Raw genomic sequence first — 19,382 nt, 5'->3', positions numbered from 1 at the left:
AATGCGGAAGTTTTTATTCTTATTGTTTAGTTACCAATATTAGAAGTTGGACCTAATAAATTCCTTTTCTCGGAGAATGGAATGTGCAAGTAAAAATTATTAAAAGTCTCTTGCTTTATTTCGTTATGCTAAATACTTCAATATGCGTCAACTTCATCATGCATTGCGTCATTGTAGCAACTATGTTATCAACTTTTTCTTATCGCCTTTGAATTGATACGACTATAATTTCATTTTTATCCAAAGATTTTTTTACTCTAAAGACACTTCCAAGGTTTCTAACATAGCGGCAGTGCAAATTGATGAGTGGGCCGAGTGGGAAAGAAACAACTTAAAAGTTTGTACCTATTATGTACCTATTATAGGTTTTCGCATATAACGATGGTGACCGTATATAAACAACTTATTATTATTGTTCCTTCATTTTAGCCCTCAGTCTTTCCTCATATTGTACAAGCTCTATGCGGGCGAAAGGTTGATGTTGCCACTTGTGGTGATGTTAATGCATCATTAGAGAAACTTAATATAGCACTTGCAAATAGCAACTATCTAATCGGAGTAAGCACTTGCTAAAATATCGATTGAGTAAAGTGAATGACTAGCTTCGCCTAGAAGGATTAAATGTAATCATTTTGCGTAATTTTTTAGGAGGAAATTAGCTTAGCAGACGTTATCATTTGGGGTACACTATATCCTTTTGTTGATAGTAGTCCAGCTTCTGTCAATGGTAAGGTTTAAGAGTCTTGCTTAGTATCTAACATAAAGTGGAGTGAAAATGATTATAATTCTATGAGCATAATTTTATTATATATCGCTATAATAGTAGCAAAAAAATATAAATCTGTCCATACTTGGTATCAACGCTTATCGTCCATGGATGATTTTAAAACAGCAGTCAATGAAGCCACAGGAAGTAAAGGGGTAACAGCTTTCAAGGTAGTTGGGACAATGTATACTATATTCTTTTAATTAATTAGGGATAAAATGAATCACACTGAATCAGATTAAGCTACAACTTAAATTACCACTTTGGTATATAATTTTAGAATTATTTCCAACAAGCTCCTATACCTTCAGTGTCTTTATCAACCTCACAATCTGTAACTGAAGATAGTGAAAATTCTGTTACACAAGACGAAATTGACGAAGCGTATCATGCGTGGACATCAGGACGTGAAAATTATCCAAAGAGAGAGAAACGGCCCCATCCTCTCTTACCACAAGAAGGAAAACGCAACATTCTATTAACTAGTGCGCTACCGTATGTCAATAATGTACCACATTTAGGCAACATCGTTGGTTGCGTTTTAAGCGCTGATGCATTTGCTAGGTAAGTTTCAACCTTAGCAATTGAATATTTTAATTGCAACCCTAAAAGAATCATATTGTCGTTCTTGTTTTCAATGATAAGATATTGTCGTGCACGCAATTATAATATACTATATATATGCGGAACTGATGAATACGGAACAGCAACTGAAACTAAAGCTGTCGAAGAAGGAGTTACGCCTCAACAAATTTGCGATAAATACCATGCTCTCCACGCGGAAGTCTATAAGTGGTTTGACATAAGTTTTGATCATTTTGGCCGTACAACAACGAAAGAACAGACCGAGTATGTAACGAATAGCATAATGGAGTTATAGAATGAATCGACATGCATTGTTTTCTTCCATTCTTGTTACTGATGAAATAACACAATTACTTAAATAGAATTGCACAAGATATATTTTGGAGGCTACAGGACCGCAATTATGTTACTGAAGAGAATGTAGATCAACTCTTTTGTGAAAATTGTCAAAGGTGATAATGGCATTGCAGATTATTCCACTGTTACAATTAATAAGCATGTTAAATCTTAGTTTATGCTAGTATACGTTTACTTTATAGTCAATTAATAGATTTAATTAATAAAACTTAATTATTTTTCAGATTCTTAGCTGATCGTTTTGTAGAAGGGACTTGTCCGTTTTGTACATTTCCTGATGCTCGCGGAGATCAATGCGACAAATGTGGAAAGCTCATTAATGCAATAGAATTGAAGGTAATTGCTGGGAGTGCTGTTGAGTTGCAACATTGTGCAAAGTTATTCGCTCATTAAATCACTTAATATTTGGCACTGATGATGCTATATGTAAATGTCATCGTAGGCACCCAGATGTAAAGTTTGTAAATCGCAGCCAGTTATTAAAAGCTCTAAACACTTATTTTTAGACCTCCCTAAGGTAATCACAAACATAACTTGTGCCAATGACAGACATAACAAACTCTTTTTTACATAGTAGTAGTATTATACTTAATTTATTCGATATTTTTAATTACGATTGGAAATTAATAGATTGAGCCCCAACTTCATAAGTATTATGGACGACCAGATTCCTTGACTGACTGGTCACCAGCTGCTCGTAACATAACTCAAACTTGGCTTCGTGATGGCGTTAAGAGCCGTTGTATCACGCGAGATTTGAAATGGGGTACTCCAGTACCACTGGAAGGCTTTACAGAAAAAGTATTTTACGTTTGGTATGATGCTCCTATAGGGTTAGTATATCCTGCTATACAAACTTCTCATAGCCGCTGCGGGATCCCTAGCGACAATTGCAAGTACTATCACATTTGCGCTATTGTTAAACTATTCAAAATTTTTTATATTTATAGCTATATCTCCATCACTGCGGCGTATACGGACCAATGGGAGAAATGGTGGAAAAACCCTCAAAATGTAAATTTAAGTTCAAATCATGACATAATCATGCCATGCCATCTTTGTATATGTTACAGTCAATAAGTTATTTTAATTGTGCTTATATTCTATGCTTTTTCAGGTGGAAATGTACAATTTTATGGCTAAAGATAATGTACCATTTCATAGCATCATCTTTCCAGCTTGTCTTTTAGCTGCAGATGATAATTACACTGTAGTCAATAAACTCAGTGCTACTGGTAACTACAATACTTTATTAAATTACGTAGAATAAACCGTTGACGTAGACTTTCTTGCCGATTTCTTAATGGACAGTAAAGTATTTTATTTTTAAATTCATCTTAATTATTCGATTAGAATACCTCAATTATGAAGATGGAAAGTTTTCGAAAAGCCGCGGCATTGGTGTTTTTGGAAATGATGCGAAAGCGACTGGCATTCCTGTTGACATTTGGAGATTTTACTTACTTTACGTTAGACCGGAAACTCAGGTAGAGTTGAATAAATTATTGATATAAGGGATTAGTCAATTGCTAATTGTATATGCAATGATTATAATTTTAAATAGGATAGCTCATTCAGTTGGTCTGATTTAGAAGCTAAAAATAATTCAGAATTGTTGGCTAATCTTGGCAATTTTGTTAATCGGTACGAAATACTAAAAGTTACAATGTATTTATTCTATTGATAATAAGTAAACATTAATTCTAAGCTACTAATCGTATAATAATTTCATGCTTTATATCTTATTATAGTGCTATGTTGTTTGTGTCCAACTTTTTTAACGGCGAAATTCCAGAAATGGATTTAATTGAAGAAGATAAGGTTTTACTTGCTCAAATCACTCGTGAAATTCGTACATATAATAACAATTTGGAAAGAACTAGGTAGGATGAGTTACGACTGGTTATAGTTTATGTTCCCTCCAAGGGTTTTGACGTATTGCAGCAGTTTTAAATTATTTATGGTTGGGAAAAATGCTGATTGTTTGTAAATGTAGAATACGCGATGGAATAAGAAATATTTTAAGCGTTTCTCGATTGGGAAACCAATATATGCAATCCCATACTCCGTGGAAACTTGTTAAGCAATCGGAAGCAGACAAGTAATGCGAAAGTTTCGTTCTTTTGATTTAGCAAAATCATATATTTTTTTCTATGCATATGTAAACTAATTGCATGCAAATATTGATAGAGAAACTTATTTAGCTCGGTAGAATAGTAATTCGTATTGGTACTGTTACTTTGCAGGAAGCGAGCAGGAACCGTTGTTGGAGTCTGTGCTAATATTACGTGCCTGTTATCGATACTCTTGCAGCCCTACATGCCAACTACCAGTAAAGAAATTTTGTCTCAAGCAAAGGTAAAGTTAATATCGCTATACTTTTTGTCAAGCTATTCTATCGCCCAAATATGAGTTTTAATTATCAACATGGCATAAATTAACATTGCTAACATTTGTGTACGCAGCTAGTAGATGATTATTCGGTGATCACTGACAAATTTGTATGTCTATTACCTGCTGGCCACAGGATTGGCAAGGTATGTTTTATTATCTGATCACTAGATAGCAGTGTAACCGTCAATTCAACAGATATCGTTAATTTAGTTAACATGATCTTTGCTTGTATTGATAGCCGAAGCACTTATTTGAAAAAATTGAACCCAGTAAAACGGAAGAATTTAAAACGAAATACGGTGGTAGAACAAATGCGACTGCGGTAAATTTTGTGGACTGTTTTCACTACTTTATTAAATTTATGTTCGTCATATATAGTAGTTTAACTATCGCTTACATTATCATCAATGATTTGGTATGATAAAGAAGAAGACTGAAACAACCCCGGTCGCAAACGATGTCAAAGAATTAGAAGAGCAAGTTTCAAAACAGGTACCGTAAATTGTTTAGTCAGCAGTGGTCTACTGGAATGACATTGATGCTAAATAGGATGATTAAAAAGTAAAAGGAATGGTACGGTATATCGAATGACGATAAACTGTAATTGTTACTTTAGGGTGATCTTGTTCGACAATTAAAGGCAGATAAAGCTGAAAAATTTGTAATTCAATCGGAAGTGCAGAAACTTCTTGAATTAAAGAAGCATCTAGCTATAGCTAAGGGCGAACCAGTACCAAGCAAAGACAGTAAAAAGAAAAAAAAAAAATAGTAATACGTGATATAGTTGGCAAAGTAATCTAGTCTGCTTTTTACATTTTATACAAGTCAGACGTTAAATACAACTAAGAATGCTTATCATTACTGTGGTCTAGTAATATTTTTCAATTTGAATTAAATAATGCTGGGAGTCCGATTTTAGAAATTGTAAGAATGATAGCGATACATTTTTGCTTGTATAGATTATTACTCGCGCAGAGGTTAATTTAATTAATTTTTAACACTTATGGTTTTTATGCAGTTAAGTCGAATTAAAAAAGTTAACTAAAAAGGTGCGCAATCTTAGTTATGTATGTTGGCTACTGTTTTAGCTCATTCTTAAAGGTATAGTAATACGAGTGCATATCGTTCCTAGCAACTGGATAATCTTGGTTTACTACTAAATTTAAAAGAAGAAATTGTGAAAATGCACATAAACGGTGGCTGATTTTTTATAGTGGGTGGGTGGCGTTAATCAATGGAATAATTGAATATGATAACATATGAAAATGGCTTCAAATTTCATCAGGAACAATATTTTAATCGAATCAGCACTATTATTTTATAAAAATTCGTTTAATGCCGATGATCAAGATCTTCATGTGTGAGAAATTTAGTCAAGTTTAGTTGTTAAATTATCAAAGTCTTGAGGTATAGTATACGATAGCCTAATGCATATCAGGGGAAAGGAATAATCACTGCCAACAGTAGCCGAGAGTATATAATTCTTATGCATGTTAGGGGTATATAATAAGTACGCTCTTTTAATTAGGTAGGAGGGCGTGATAAAGTCCTTGCAAATGGATTCTAAAATATTGCATCAAAAATACCATCGCTATGGTACATTTATAGTGTATACCTATATTTTAGAAAGAATTTCTATCACGTTTAATGTTCAGGACTATTAGATTGAAATAAATGATCTTGTTATAATATGCTCATATGATTAATAGCACCTTTGAAATTCATGAAAAATTATTTATTAATTAGCTTGATGAGGAGAACAGTGATATTGCAATATACCTTTTTATAAGATATCTATTTTGCATCATACCAATGAAACCGTGTTAATTACATCTGCCTTAGCGATGATGACATCGTAGTGTGCATACTAGCTAAATGTAGCTACTAAATACAATAAATTTTTAGCTGTAGATTATTTTATAAATTGTATATTCTATGTGTAATGTAAACCAACACATTTGTAAGTATAAGTGATAAGATGTAAGTAGCTTGGAAGGAGCTTACATCCACACTGCTAGAAGTAGGAGTTTCTGTCACTGGATTTGTTGGTTTCAGTATTGCTTCAGTCGACTTTCTCGTCGGTGGAATAGTAACCGTTGATGTTCCATTGACTGTAAAATAATTTAATTACTCCTTCATTGTCATGCAAGAATGAATGCTGGCTATACAATATTTGTCTTAGTTTATTCTATCTACGCGTAGTAAGTCTAGCTTGTATTTTATAATATCTTCATAGCCTCCGACACTTGCAACGACTATGATCTATACTATTCATATAGATGAGCTATAAATAGGAAGTTATAGTTCACTTTGTCGTCTTATTTGACAAGTTACTGGTACTTATTAACTCGTAAAACCTGAAGGTTAAAATAAGGAATTGAACAGTAAAGCAGCTACGTTCTACTTTACGCAATCTGCTATAGTATGCAGAATAGTTTAATTCATCTGATTAACATTGTAGATCTTAGCTGGAAAGAGTAGCGAGAACTGTCAAGGAAGTTCACTTTGGAAAACAAATCGACCAAACACAGACCTGATTCATACCAGCTAAATATGTTTAAGCTATTTATGAAACTGATATGGACGATTGTAGATCGTTTATAAAACCTGTCTAGTATGTGCTATTTTCTAAGTATACTATCATACTTTTTCTATCTGACATCAAAATTAACGCCTACCAGAAATATAGGAAAAAACTTACGCATATTTTGCATTGGTTGGTATAAAATTAGATCAGTTATAGTTTTACATAAAACTTGTTTATTTTGATATTGGCAAGGCCTGGGACAGATTAAAATTTATTCAAATTTAGCGTAAAACTGTAGCTAGTAAGATTTAAGAAGCATGGTAGCCTAAGGTAAATAGCTACAAAATGTGACCAGTACGCATAGTTAAGTATTAGGAAAAGTGATTTTTAAAAACACTCTTATTTAGAGTTTAAGGGCCAATTTGATTCAGTAAGGTAAGAAAATGAACTTACTGACAATTTTAGCAGTAAATGAATTCAATAAGATATCCTGAAAAAACTTCATCCTTTTTTTTGTACTCTCTGTTAGGCTAAGCCTTTGTGAAGCATATTATGATCACGTTAGAATACTGTCATGTGATTGCTAGCTTATTTTAATAGCAATTTTAGAAATGAGATAATTGGACATCTTTTATTAATTTCTAAGCAAATACATTAGACTAATTGTATTCGAGGCACAGCTTTTTGCCTATGTAGTAGATCGGAAATTTCTTATTGGTTTAGGGTTTGATATTTAGTTAAATATGTAATCAATTCACATCTATTCATAGCGATGAGGCAATATATTAATATTGGTTAACATTTGTAATTGGTTAGATCAGCCACATTTTACTGATGATTTTCAATATTGATATTGACTCTGGTTTATTCGTATTTGCATTTAAAAATAGATACTGTACTTGATTAATAAGCTAATGCCTTTATGAAACCGCATAATAGCGCCAGTATTATTTCTAGTTCTAGTTAAATGGTAGTATCAGTCTTTGTTTTGAATTAAAGCTACTACTGTTATTATTTTTAAAATGAGGCCAGGAAGAGTTTAATGGACTCATTACACTACCTAAATAGCTACAGTTGAGATGAATATACGAGTGCACGAGTATAAGCCAAGCATGAGACTTAAAATAAAACTATACAAATTATGATTAACGGCTAGAAGGTTTTAATGGACTCATCACATTAGTTAATTACGACTTTATTCCTTGATAGCACTTTATATCTATATGTCAATTTGTATGAGGCATACGAAAACAACGTTTTTCATCAATTCTGTTCAAAATTGATACTGATTAAACCTACATCATTTCAAATTTCGTTATAATGCTTAATATAAGAAAGGCGGCTTAATTTTAAATTCCAAATGTTTAAATTAATTTCAGACGGTTTCAAATTGAAGTATTAACCGTGATATACATCAATTTAAGCACATCGCTATTTCATTACTTACCAACGCATGGGTACTGTAAACAACTGCTGCAGCTTTATAGCTATCGAAGTAAGCATCAATCAAAGACTTAGTTTTATTGTCATTTATGCTATTAACTTTACATCATGCCAGATAGGTAAGTTAATAAGCTTAGGATTAAGGTCAAGAGAATATGCTTCGATTGATAATATCCCAATGCTGCGTTATTGTTAGGAACTGTTGTCTGTTCTGTTCCGTGATTAATAGTTGCTGTAGCTGTTCCATTAACTGTAATAGCAATAATAGAAAGTTAATAGATTGTTAAAGAACGAAACGAGATTATTGACATGCTAATATGACCGTATTGCGCATTAATAGGAATGGATACAATTTGTCTAACTCAATTAGTATTACCATGCAAGCCATGGGTGTTGTGAATAACGAGGTTATCTATAGCAAAAACAAACGATGCTGGAGGTCCATAATAATCCCATGTAATTCCAATCAGCATCTAGAAATGATGGAATAGAAATTGAATCTTGAAGAGCTTTCCGTTAAAGCATTGTTATAAAAGCTACTGTGATATGAGTTAAGTTATAAATCACTATCAATTACTAGGAGTTATTTCCTCTATTAGCTAAAAATAAATGACTCAACTTATCAATCTCCTTTGCAATGCGAAGTCGTGCATATAAACTTACTGTAAATTTTTCGTAGGTATAAAATCCATTGCTTGCATCGGCCTCCTTAAATTTTTGCCATCCATTAGTAGCATAAATTGGATAATAGGAATAGCTTGAACCACCTTCTGAAGAGCCTGGAAGATTTTCATAGGCTATGAGTAAAGTGACATTGGTTAAGACCCCCGCAGCATATCGATCTAAAGTTGTCTAGAAGTGAAATAATTGAAATAGAAACCAGTAATTTAGCCTAAGATGTAACGCGCTACTTTTAAAATCTCTAAGCTCAATTCTCTAATCGGCTAGTAATTGGAAAGTAGTACAACATCGAAATTAACGCGAAGGAACATACTTTAACAGAACCCGCAGATGGATTAGGGGTTAATAAAGGGCTAGTCAAAATAATTCTTCCTTGAGATACACCATAAGGGGATCTGAATACATACATGTAGCCTCCATTGCTCAAGACTAATTACCATATTGATAAGAAGGGAATACAAATTAGAAATGGAAATGGATTACTGTTTTCTTGTTATACGAATAACAAGGTCATTTGATACTCTAAGAGGATGATCAGGAAGTAAATTGTAATTGACCTGATTGAGTTGGCTTAAATGGAACACTATCGTTTTGACGCCAAATCCATCCTACATTATTGTATACTTCCCATCCACATAAACCGCTGGTAAATTGGCAATTGGTTGGTTCATTATTGGTATCTAAAATGTTGTTGATTAAGAATTAGAATAAGCAATAGCTACTATATCGTCAATATTGAAATATTATTTCTGTAATCAACAAGACACGTACAGTAATAGCTCTGTTTAGGGATGCAAGCAACTGTTGCAGTTTGACCTTTGCCATTTAGGCATGGCTCTGGCCTAGTTGCAACATTCGCTGCACATTGTGAAAGTTTGATCTCATATCCAGAACAGTTGATCGATCTTACGATGGATAAGGGATAAATCGTGGATGATGGTGGGTTAACTGGAAAAAGTGTTGAATAAATGAGTTTTATTTTATATAGAAAATATCTTCATTCAGTGTGGTTGATCATTGCATTCTAATTATTTCAATTATAACGAAATAGAATTAGCTTAATGCTTTACTAGATGAGCTAGAAGCGCCAAGGTAGCCAGCTTGGCGACAGAAAACATCGGCCTCTTTTAGCCCCCAATCTCGATTACAGAATCCGCCAGATTCTTTAGAGTTAATGTTGATATTAGGAATACCAGCATTAGATTTGTTCTGATTAGGATGTTGAATAGATAATAGGTACTTATTCGATGCTATTAAGCAATATAAGGAAATAGTTTGATCAGTAAGTTCATTAGCATCAATGTTGTATGAGTAGCTAAAAATGTTGCCGGGCTACATTTGAAGATTTGTATTTTAAAGTCATCCAGGAGTAAAAGTATAAAATTGGATCTATCGAATAGATTGCAGCAAGCGTTAGGATTGACGTTACTAAGTACAATATTGTCAATATCCTTGAGAACAGGCTACAGAAATTAAACTATTTGGCAAAATCAATCTTACATACGGCATATTAAGTGTAATTAACTCATCTCAGGAGTAAAAGAATAAAATCTACCTAATTTAATTCAGTAAGTACTAGGATTGATGATAATAAGTACAGTGCAATGCTGTCATTATCCTATGATATATACGAAAATGAAATTATTTGGCACAAGCGTTTCTTACTCAAAGGAGATTTTGGAGAAGCCGAATAACATGCTAGCCATTGATTTGCTGTATAAATTTTAGGATTAGCATTAGCAGGAACTGAACATTGAGAAAAGGAAGTTGCTGTTGATGGACATTTAATGTCAGTTAGTTTAATGCAAGTATCGTTATATCGACCAAACGACGAACCTAAGAAGCGAAAATGAATTTGCTTTTAATTTGATGGTAAGATTTCTAAAGGTAGCTATGTCAGCAGAATTGAATATTAGTATAAGACTTACGGGTACTCCAAGTACTTCCCACTTCGCCTAAGCCAGTTTGCTTGCACATTAAATTGATTGCTCGAGCTAGTCCTGGTACTGTCATTGGACTATACCCGTATACATAACATATCCTGTACCAATAGCCATTAACATAAACAGCGGCTTGACCAATCGTTTTGCTTTCAATGTTATCCAAGGAAGTGATGGCGACAGGATTTTGAACTAAGATATGAATGAGTATATATTTATTGTTAGAAGACTTTCTATGATTATTGCTTTAGTGGTCAATTTAAATTTATTGCCACTCTTGTCGAAAGGAATCATTTTTAAGATATGATGAAAAATGGAAAACTACTCAAGGTAGCTAGCAATGCTCAAAAAATAAGGTATCTAGATGCAACTTACATCCTAATGGATAAGGTGGATTAGCAGGGATAGCAGGATTATTGTTACCACAAGCTGAAATACTACAATATTCCCAAACTGCAGTCTTTGATGATGTGTAGCACCATGGTCTATTTCGATTTGCACCAGGGTTTCGGCATTGATTGGAATTTAGCTGGGAGTGTGGGTAGTTGCGAGTGTTATAGGGTGACGAAACACTATCCCATTGCACACAAGCTTTGCCGCTTTCACTAGTAGCGACGGATCCGCGAAAATATTCTCCGGTGCCTGTATAGCATGTCATTTCTAATAAAATACAAGATTAAAATAAGGTGGTGCAAAAGGCTTTTTGCCTGGGACTAATCTTAGAGCAGAATTACTTATACTTCTATTTTCAAATGGAAATATGGATTAGATGCAAAAGATACTCGGTAGTCGCAAAGGAATAAATCTCCAAATAGATTGACATTATACCATAGATATTTGTATCATTACTAAAAGTAAAAAATTCTCGAAATATTTTACTGTAAGCTATTACCATCAGGCGAGGCATGAAAGAAGAGCAGGCCAAATTTGCCCTTGGATTTACCAGGGACTAGAGCACCAAGTTTCCCTCGGATGATAATCTATTAGTAAAAAGATAATAATACTCAGAAGGTTCAACGTGGATTATTTTACAGCCAATCATTATAATCATTTTTTAATAGCAATTTACATGGTAAAGATCTTGATTAGGTAGAAGTGCTCCATAGCTTTGTTGATGTTCTTTGCTTGAAGGCTCAAAAAATGTAGCAGTCTCAACAAGATGCCTTTTCATGCTATACTTTGGGTACATGATATAGATCTTGATGGTAGATTTAGAAAGCTCAAGGAGTTGGGTAATATATCTAATCTGAAAGATAGAAACTCAAAGCTTAACTTAATTCATTATTTAGCCAACAGACGAATGCTAGCTACAATGGCTTAAACAGCAACATTAAATGTTACAATTTTTATACAATGAGATCTAGTCTCATCGCATAATCGTATATTTTAGGTCAAAATAAAGTGCTGTGATGTCTTGTTGGCATATTATTCTTCTTTTTAATTTAGTAGGAATATATAATTACTTACCGAGATAATCATGGTGCCTGGTGGCATTTTCATTGGTGGGCTAATCAACTCGGCGAATTGTCCATCATCATATGTTTTAGTAGTATTGAGGAAAAAGCCAAATGTGCTATCTGTATTCATCGATATTAAAGGATTTGTAATCATTGCATTAATATTATTTGGTTTACTTTTGAATATACAGCAGGCACCGTATACTAAAATAATATATTTATAATAGATCAGCAATGCTTATGCAAAGTTATGGTATCGTATCTTACTGAAGGGAGTTTATCTCTAGATTATCAAAATTACTGTTAAAATAGTATCTTAGGAAATTTGCATTTGCCACTGTCTTGTACTAACCTTGCTTCCAATCTAGAAAATCAATCGCTTTGGCTTGCTTCCATCCACATGCCGATTTAGTAAAATCGCACTTTGTTGCGTATGAGGTATTTTCTGTCATGGAAGAGAATTTGATTCTTATTAGAAAAATTGCAGTATAGCTAGCATATGAATTACAAGGAGATGGCTTTGATTAGAAATTAAAAGAATAGGATTATAATCTGTATATGAATTATGAAGGAGAGGCATGGTGAGATAGTTTGGTTAAAATCTTAGAAAGGTTGAATTATATAACATGTTGCGCATAGCTAGAACATAAACTATGAATAGATTGTAAAATAAAATAGTAATGACTAACAATAAAATTAAACTTATATGAATTTTTCTGTAAGTAAATAGTACGAAGATGTGCTTGGATTGGGATCAAAATATTGATTAAAACAAATCGTAACTTGGATACTATGATAGGGACAGGTTATATTACTTTCAGAAAAGTAAAATAAGAGCGCGATTTAAAACTATAAATAGATGATGCCAAAAGTTTGCTTAAGTCATAATAAGAGGATAAAAACTTTTAATTGTAAACAAATTGGAATTGGAAAATATAGTGGAAAACCAAGATTAGTTAAAGAAAAACTGGAGAGCATGATTTTAAATTACAAACAGATGATGTCATAAGTTTGCTTAAATCACAAACAGAGTATCAAGTTTACTTGCAGACAAATAGGGGAGCTTAATTTTAAATAATAAATAGTATAATGGGCAGCTGAAATCGGATACACAAATAGCTATAATAAATTATAAAAAGATGAAATTGTGGGTTAATTTCGTTCAGAAATAAGGGAAATAAGTCGTTTTTATTAATTGTAGGTGGACATTATTCATGATAGCTTTTTTAGTGGAGAATTCGAGAAATTGAGCTATAGCCTGACAAGATTTACTAATGGTTGGCGTAATGGTATAATTTGGATTAGACTTTAATGAAAGGATAGTTTGTACATAAATTACAAATACAGGTGTGGTGCGATAGCTCAAAACAAAGCTGGAAGATAAGCTGCGTTCTTCCAGTGAACCGGAAATGAATGATACGATTAAAGCTGTATCACCAATTTAATTTCCAATTACTTTACAGTTTCGAAACAGATTTAAATGGTTGTTGGCTAACAAAACAATGTGTCTTTAAATGCAATAGCTCATCAACGTAATTTAATAACGTTAAACTCTATCTTACCGTTAAAGCCATAGATAGATTGAATATTAAATCCTGCTTTCTTGACGCGTTGATGACTTGTTTCATCATATATGTCTGAAACAAGTAAAAAATTTTATTTTTATCTATTTCTAAACCTTAGTCTAGGCTCAGATGACAATGCTTGTATTTTAAATGTTGAACTAATAATGATTAACCGGATATTACAGTAATCAGATAGCTAAAATTACGAGTGTAAGAGTATACACTTTGCCCAAAAATATTTAGCTCAAATGTCTGCGCAGCAAGAATCCAAGCCAATAATGTTGGTAGTGAAAGTGATTTCAGAGTTATTTCAAAGCAAGATGATGAAATAACTCAATTTCAAATAATTTGGTTATAACGCATGAACTAAGGCTATCAAGTAACAAAGATTATATTTTCTTACTTTAGTGAAACTGTATAATTGTGCTCATTTACCTTGAGAATCTGCTAATTTTTTGACTAGCAGCTCATTAAAGGAGTGTTTATGGCGCAAATTTGCAGATTTACAGTAGCCTACTAGTTTTATGTTGGCATTTAGAGCAAGTTCTATTAAGTTTTTGACGCCTTTTTCATCACAAATCGGCTCTTCTTCGACAAATCTATGAATACAGACATTAGTGTTAAGATCCCGCAACGATGATTACAAAAATGTCCGTAAAGAGTTAGCATCACTGATTTGCTCGAAACCACATAGAGACTAGCTTTATAACAAGACAAGTTACTCCGACTGCTACATATTTTCTATATCGCTTTGTGCCTGTATGAGAATTTAAGATTTTAATAATAAAAACAAGATTGAATATAACTACAGACTGCAAATATAACACCTTTAGCTGCCTTTTTTGACTATGGTACAGTAATTTTACAAAATCTAAGGTAAAATTTAACAATATAATCGACAAAGAATAGCAGCAAGCTATTAGACTATTAATTACATTAATTAGTTATAAAATAATTGTACCCTTTCTTTAATAGTTTTAACTGCACGAATACTGTATGCTAATTGTAGTAAATTTAGAAATGTAAGGCTTTAAGAAACAAATAGAAATAATTTCCAGTATCGTAGGATCAAATTTCTCAGGAAAAAGAAGAAGAAGAAGAAATAATAATTTAAAGAATCGTAATAGACTAGAAGTAGGCAGTGTTACCTAAAGTACTCGTAGTGATAGAAAATTAATATCGTGGGTCATTATTGATGATTCTATTAGAACTTACAGTTGTTTTATGCCCTCTGGTATAGCTGAAATCGAAGCAGGTATAGCTTTACATCGAATATTTTCATCTTGGCAATGGCAATGATCAAGACATCGTGAAGCCCAATTAAAATCATGATGGGCAGTATTACAACCAATTGAACTGAACAGGCAAGGCAATATTAAGTAAACGACTAAATAGATTATACGCGAATCCATAGAATTATAGATAATTTCTCTCGATTTAATTACAGATAAGTTAGTTTAAGATGTAATCCGAAATAATCAATATATCTTATTACAGTAAGTCGTGATTAGCTTTTTTCTGCCTATAAATTAGTTATTCTTATCCTTTTTATCTATTTCAACTTTCATAATTTATTTACTTGCGTATACCTAAGTATGTGTTATTTATTTAGCTAACGAATACAATCACGTGATAATGATTTTGAAGAATATTGAATTGTGAGATAGTAAAGGAATTTTATTCACATCTATTTGAATAATAAAGCAATTAAATTCCTTAATGGTACTGTGATTTAACCTCATGCATTGTAATGCAAATAGCTTTGGAAAAATAGCTCTCAATTAAGCTTGGTATGTAATCAAATCGGTGGCTAAAGATAGCACTTTGGGTGGTGATATTGATACTTCTTATAAATCCTATTGGTTAATCTGTTGCACTATTATACTTAAAGAATTTTAAGGATACCAGTAGCTGTTATACTTTTGTTTCAAGTGAAGATCAGTATTATCCGACTTAAGTACATTATAGTTATGTAATATACAGTACTAATTATAGGGATATCTTAAAAGTTCCTGCTAATTAATATCATGTGTCTTAATTAATTATTTGATAATACGCTAGTAATATCCTTTTCAATTCTGCGAAGTCTACTATGCTATTTTTAGCTAGCATTAGTTAGAGGTAATAAAGGTTATTATTTAGAATTCTACTTCAATATTTTATATTGTAATTAGTATCGTAGCTTGTAAAAATAGCTCATTTTATTGGATTGCTGTACATTTTACTTGGTATCTTAGTATGTTGTGTGCCCGTTTACATTATTCGGGTTGGAATTGAATAATATCTGACAGCATAATTTTTTCAAGAATTATATCAAGCAAGATTGTAATTTAAATGATCTAGTTAGTTAATTAGAAGAACACTTAAGCTTCAATAGTGATAAATCTGATATTATTTTTAACTATAAGTGCAGTAAACGTTATGTTACTTTGCCATCAAATACAGCAGAAAGGTGCCCAGATAGTACCCGTCAATATTAGTATACGATGTAGGGGAAATTTGTTGATTATGAATTGTTCTTGGACGGTGTGATATCAACGTCTAAAAGTATATTAAGATTAGCAGTAAACAGCGATTACTATGAGAATCTAGGCAACAGGTCAAATTAATAGATCTCATCTGCTCAGCTGGAGGCTATCAGTAAGTTTAGAAACACTAAGTAAAGCTAGCAGAACGCTAACTTATTTACAAACAAGAAGGTAAAATGAACCTTTCTACAAAGTTTTATAATAATATATTAAAAAAAAAAAAACACAAAGATCGACTCATTTTCGAACAACTGGCAACTTCAATCCAAACGATAATAAAGGAATCTGTAATCATCGAGATTATCTTTGAGTTTCATTTTGTAACTATCCAAGGTTCTTTAATAGTGCTAACTATTACACTACAGTAGACTACGTTAATATTCGTGGTCATACATATAGACCGTGCAGTATACCGATATGGAATGATGGAAGTCATTATCATCCTCATTTTCAAGTAAATGCAGTAAATCTGCGTAATAAATGGTGTAATACTGATGTGATATAATTACATAGATGTTATAATAAGTATTGCAGTGTAAATAGTTGCTGCATTAACTAATTTAGTTACTATACCGATCGTCATTATCGGATAGTCGGAAATTATGTAGAGTCTTTCGTTTTGGAACGTATTACTGTAGTAAAGTAGCCTTCACATTGATGCTATCACTCATAGATAAGATTTAGCGTAACGTGATGTAGATTTTTTATGTTATTGTTATGATCGATAGATGTCGGATATTATATAAGTGAAAGGGAATTAACTCTCTTTAGATTCTCTGGCACTCTCCTGTCGTCTAACAAATTGCCATGCTAGACTATGAGATCATAATCAGTATGACCATAATTGAATTTGTAATAAAGGCTTATCCTAAGCTCCTGTTATTGTGTTAATACTTTTGTGTAAGTAAAAAGTATTTGGAGACCGACGCCCTTTATTACAATTACTTACAGAGTACAAAACGCTTCTATTTAGTGAATGTAATATCGCATAATTTGATATGCTATAGATATAAATGTCACGACCTAGGTTGTGACAAAAGGTAATAATAATTATCCCTCTTTTTCATTGATCTAGCAAACTTACAATATCGCTTGCTAAGAATTAGAGTTTCCTTCTAATGATTCTTTTTGCGCTGATATTATCGGTATGACTCTGCCTTTTATGTTACCGACAATTTCCTCTTCGCTTTAAACAATTTAACTTACTGTATAGCTTTATTCAACATTACTGCAATAATTAATCACTCAAGTCCTTTTTATTGATAAATAATCCCTATTAAAAAGATTATTTTAAATTAATGAATGAATAGATTAACTTTTCCGTAACAGGAACAGCTCAATAACATCGCTAACAATCTCCTAATCGACGCGATGATTTAAAATTATTTTATGGCATGTCTATGTAAAACTAAAATATTTCAACTACACTACAGATATGTTATCATACTCCTTATTAGGCAGAAAGGCATTTCAATCTCGGAACGAATTATAATAGATGAACTGTATTAACTTCCAGAACCACAACCTGATTATTAATTAATCATATCACAGTCGTTGTATAATCTTTATCATAGTATACAAGCTACTACACAGCTGTTGTTGTGGAAGTCAGTCAGTAGGTTATTTAATTGGCACTTGTGTCCAAGTTTACTGTTGTAAGAAATAAAAATTGATATTAAAATTATAATCTTTTACCATACTTTATAGATGATATTATGATCATATACCTAACTTTATCTAATGGCTAGTGTAACTGATATCGTAGCTAATATCTAACACTATCTACAACAATATTCAATGAGGATGAAGAAGAAGTGAATTGCAATTGACCTGATTGAGTTAGCTTAAATGGAACACTATCGTTTTGACGACAAATCCATCATACATTATTGTACGATTTTTGTCCATAGAAACTGCTGGTAAATTGGCAGATGTTAGGCACCCAGATTTAAAGTTTTTTAATTGTATTCAGTTATTAAAAGCTCTAAACATTTATTTTTAGACCTTCCTAAAGTAATAACGAACTTAATTTATACCAAGGAAAGACATATCAAACTCTTTTTCAGATAGTAGTATTTTTATACTTAATTTATTCAATATCAAAATTTCGAGGCTTGGTATACAATAGTCTACTGCATACCATGGAAGAGGAATAGTCATTGCCTACAGTAGCCAAGAGTACGTAATTCTTGCACGTGAAACTGTCCTTAGTGATAGGGCGTTTATAGCCTGCCACTTGAATAGGATGAATATAAAAATTTGAGTATAAGTTATCATATATATCTCTTTGGCATTCGGGTGGAAATTAGTTTGCATAGATTTACTATTTATTTGAGTTACTATCACGTGGTCTTTGCTGATACATTATGATAATAATATAAATTATTTAGAGGAGTATATATCATGATTTGACTTAAGAATAGCAGACAACAGGGAATATAAAATTACTCCATTAGCATAACTATTTGGCTCACGTACCCAATTAGATCATTACTATTGGTTTATATGACAACTTGTTTACAGTTACGTAATCTAATGAATTTCTAAATTTATCAATTCAATTAAAATTCAAGATTTTTAATCTATTATGATATGTATGCTCTGGTTACCATGGGTAAGTTGTTGATAAGTTACTTAGCAGCGAATTGTAATAATACTACGAAGAAAATATATTAGTAACTGTACATTTCTTATTGACCATGACTGTATGGATATATATTTATATTTATGTTACGGCCACTTCTAAGGCCGATTCGGTCCTTAGATTAACGCGTATATTGAATAAATTCTAACTAGCTTGCGATCGGATGGAATACTCCTGTAAATTAAATTGATTTTCAATTTCTTCTTGTGTATCAGTTTTATGCATAGGGTCAGCAATCGATCAAATGTACTAGAAGAGGAATCGGTGAATTGATCAATAACCTTGCCATAGAAAAAAATTATTGATGAGAATAATAATAGGACTAAAGAATCTTCTGCGAAATTCTTATTCATTTAACAAAATTATCTATATTCGCCTAGAATTCTCAGATTATTCTCACTAATTTTAAGATATGTAATTTAACTGATTCCTACTACTAAATAATATCCACTATTGGGATAATTGAGAGTGAAGAATAAGTTTCTATATGGAATA

At 32.3% G+C, this 19,382-nt stretch overlaps 2 protein-coding genes across 2 annotated transcripts; one reads left to right on the top strand and one right to left on the bottom strand.

Annotated features, from left to right (window-relative positions):
- Positions 1-648: 648 nt before the first annotated feature.
- TRIADDRAFT_31114 (uncharacterized protein) lies at positions 649-4,871 on the top strand (the record flags this gene model as incomplete). The annotated part of the gene is made up of 19 exons (XM_002116609.1): positions 649-727; positions 827-936; positions 1,047-1,330; positions 1,412-1,615; positions 1,714-1,803; positions 1,933-2,044; positions 2,151-2,225; positions 2,339-2,541; positions 2,659-2,722; positions 2,826-2,943; positions 3,062-3,195; positions 3,273-3,352; positions 3,460-3,591; positions 3,705-3,809; positions 3,955-4,066; positions 4,174-4,245; positions 4,341-4,433; positions 4,529-4,594; positions 4,719-4,871. Coding segments are annotated over 19 exons (2,286 nt in total), but the record flags the coding sequence as incomplete, so codon positions are not given.
- Positions 4,872-11,117: 6,246 nt separating this feature from the next.
- TRIADDRAFT_8692 (uncharacterized protein) lies at positions 11,118-11,345 on the bottom strand (the record flags this gene model as incomplete). The annotated part of the gene is made up of 1 exon (XM_002116543.1): positions 11,118-11,345. A coding segment is annotated over one exon (228 nt), but the record flags the coding sequence as incomplete, so codon positions are not given.
- Positions 11,346-19,382: the final 8,037 nt, after the last annotated feature.

The sequence above is a fragment of the Trichoplax adhaerens genome, genomic scaffold (assembly GCF_000150275.1).
Source record: "Trichoplax adhaerens TRIADscaffold_16 genomic scaffold, whole genome shotgun sequence".
NCBI lineage: Eukaryota > Metazoa > Placozoa > Uniplacotomia > Trichoplacea > Trichoplacidae > Trichoplax > Trichoplax adhaerens.
The sequence above is the reverse complement of the archived record's forward strand: the minus strand, read 5'-3'. Positions and strand labels throughout refer to the sequence as shown.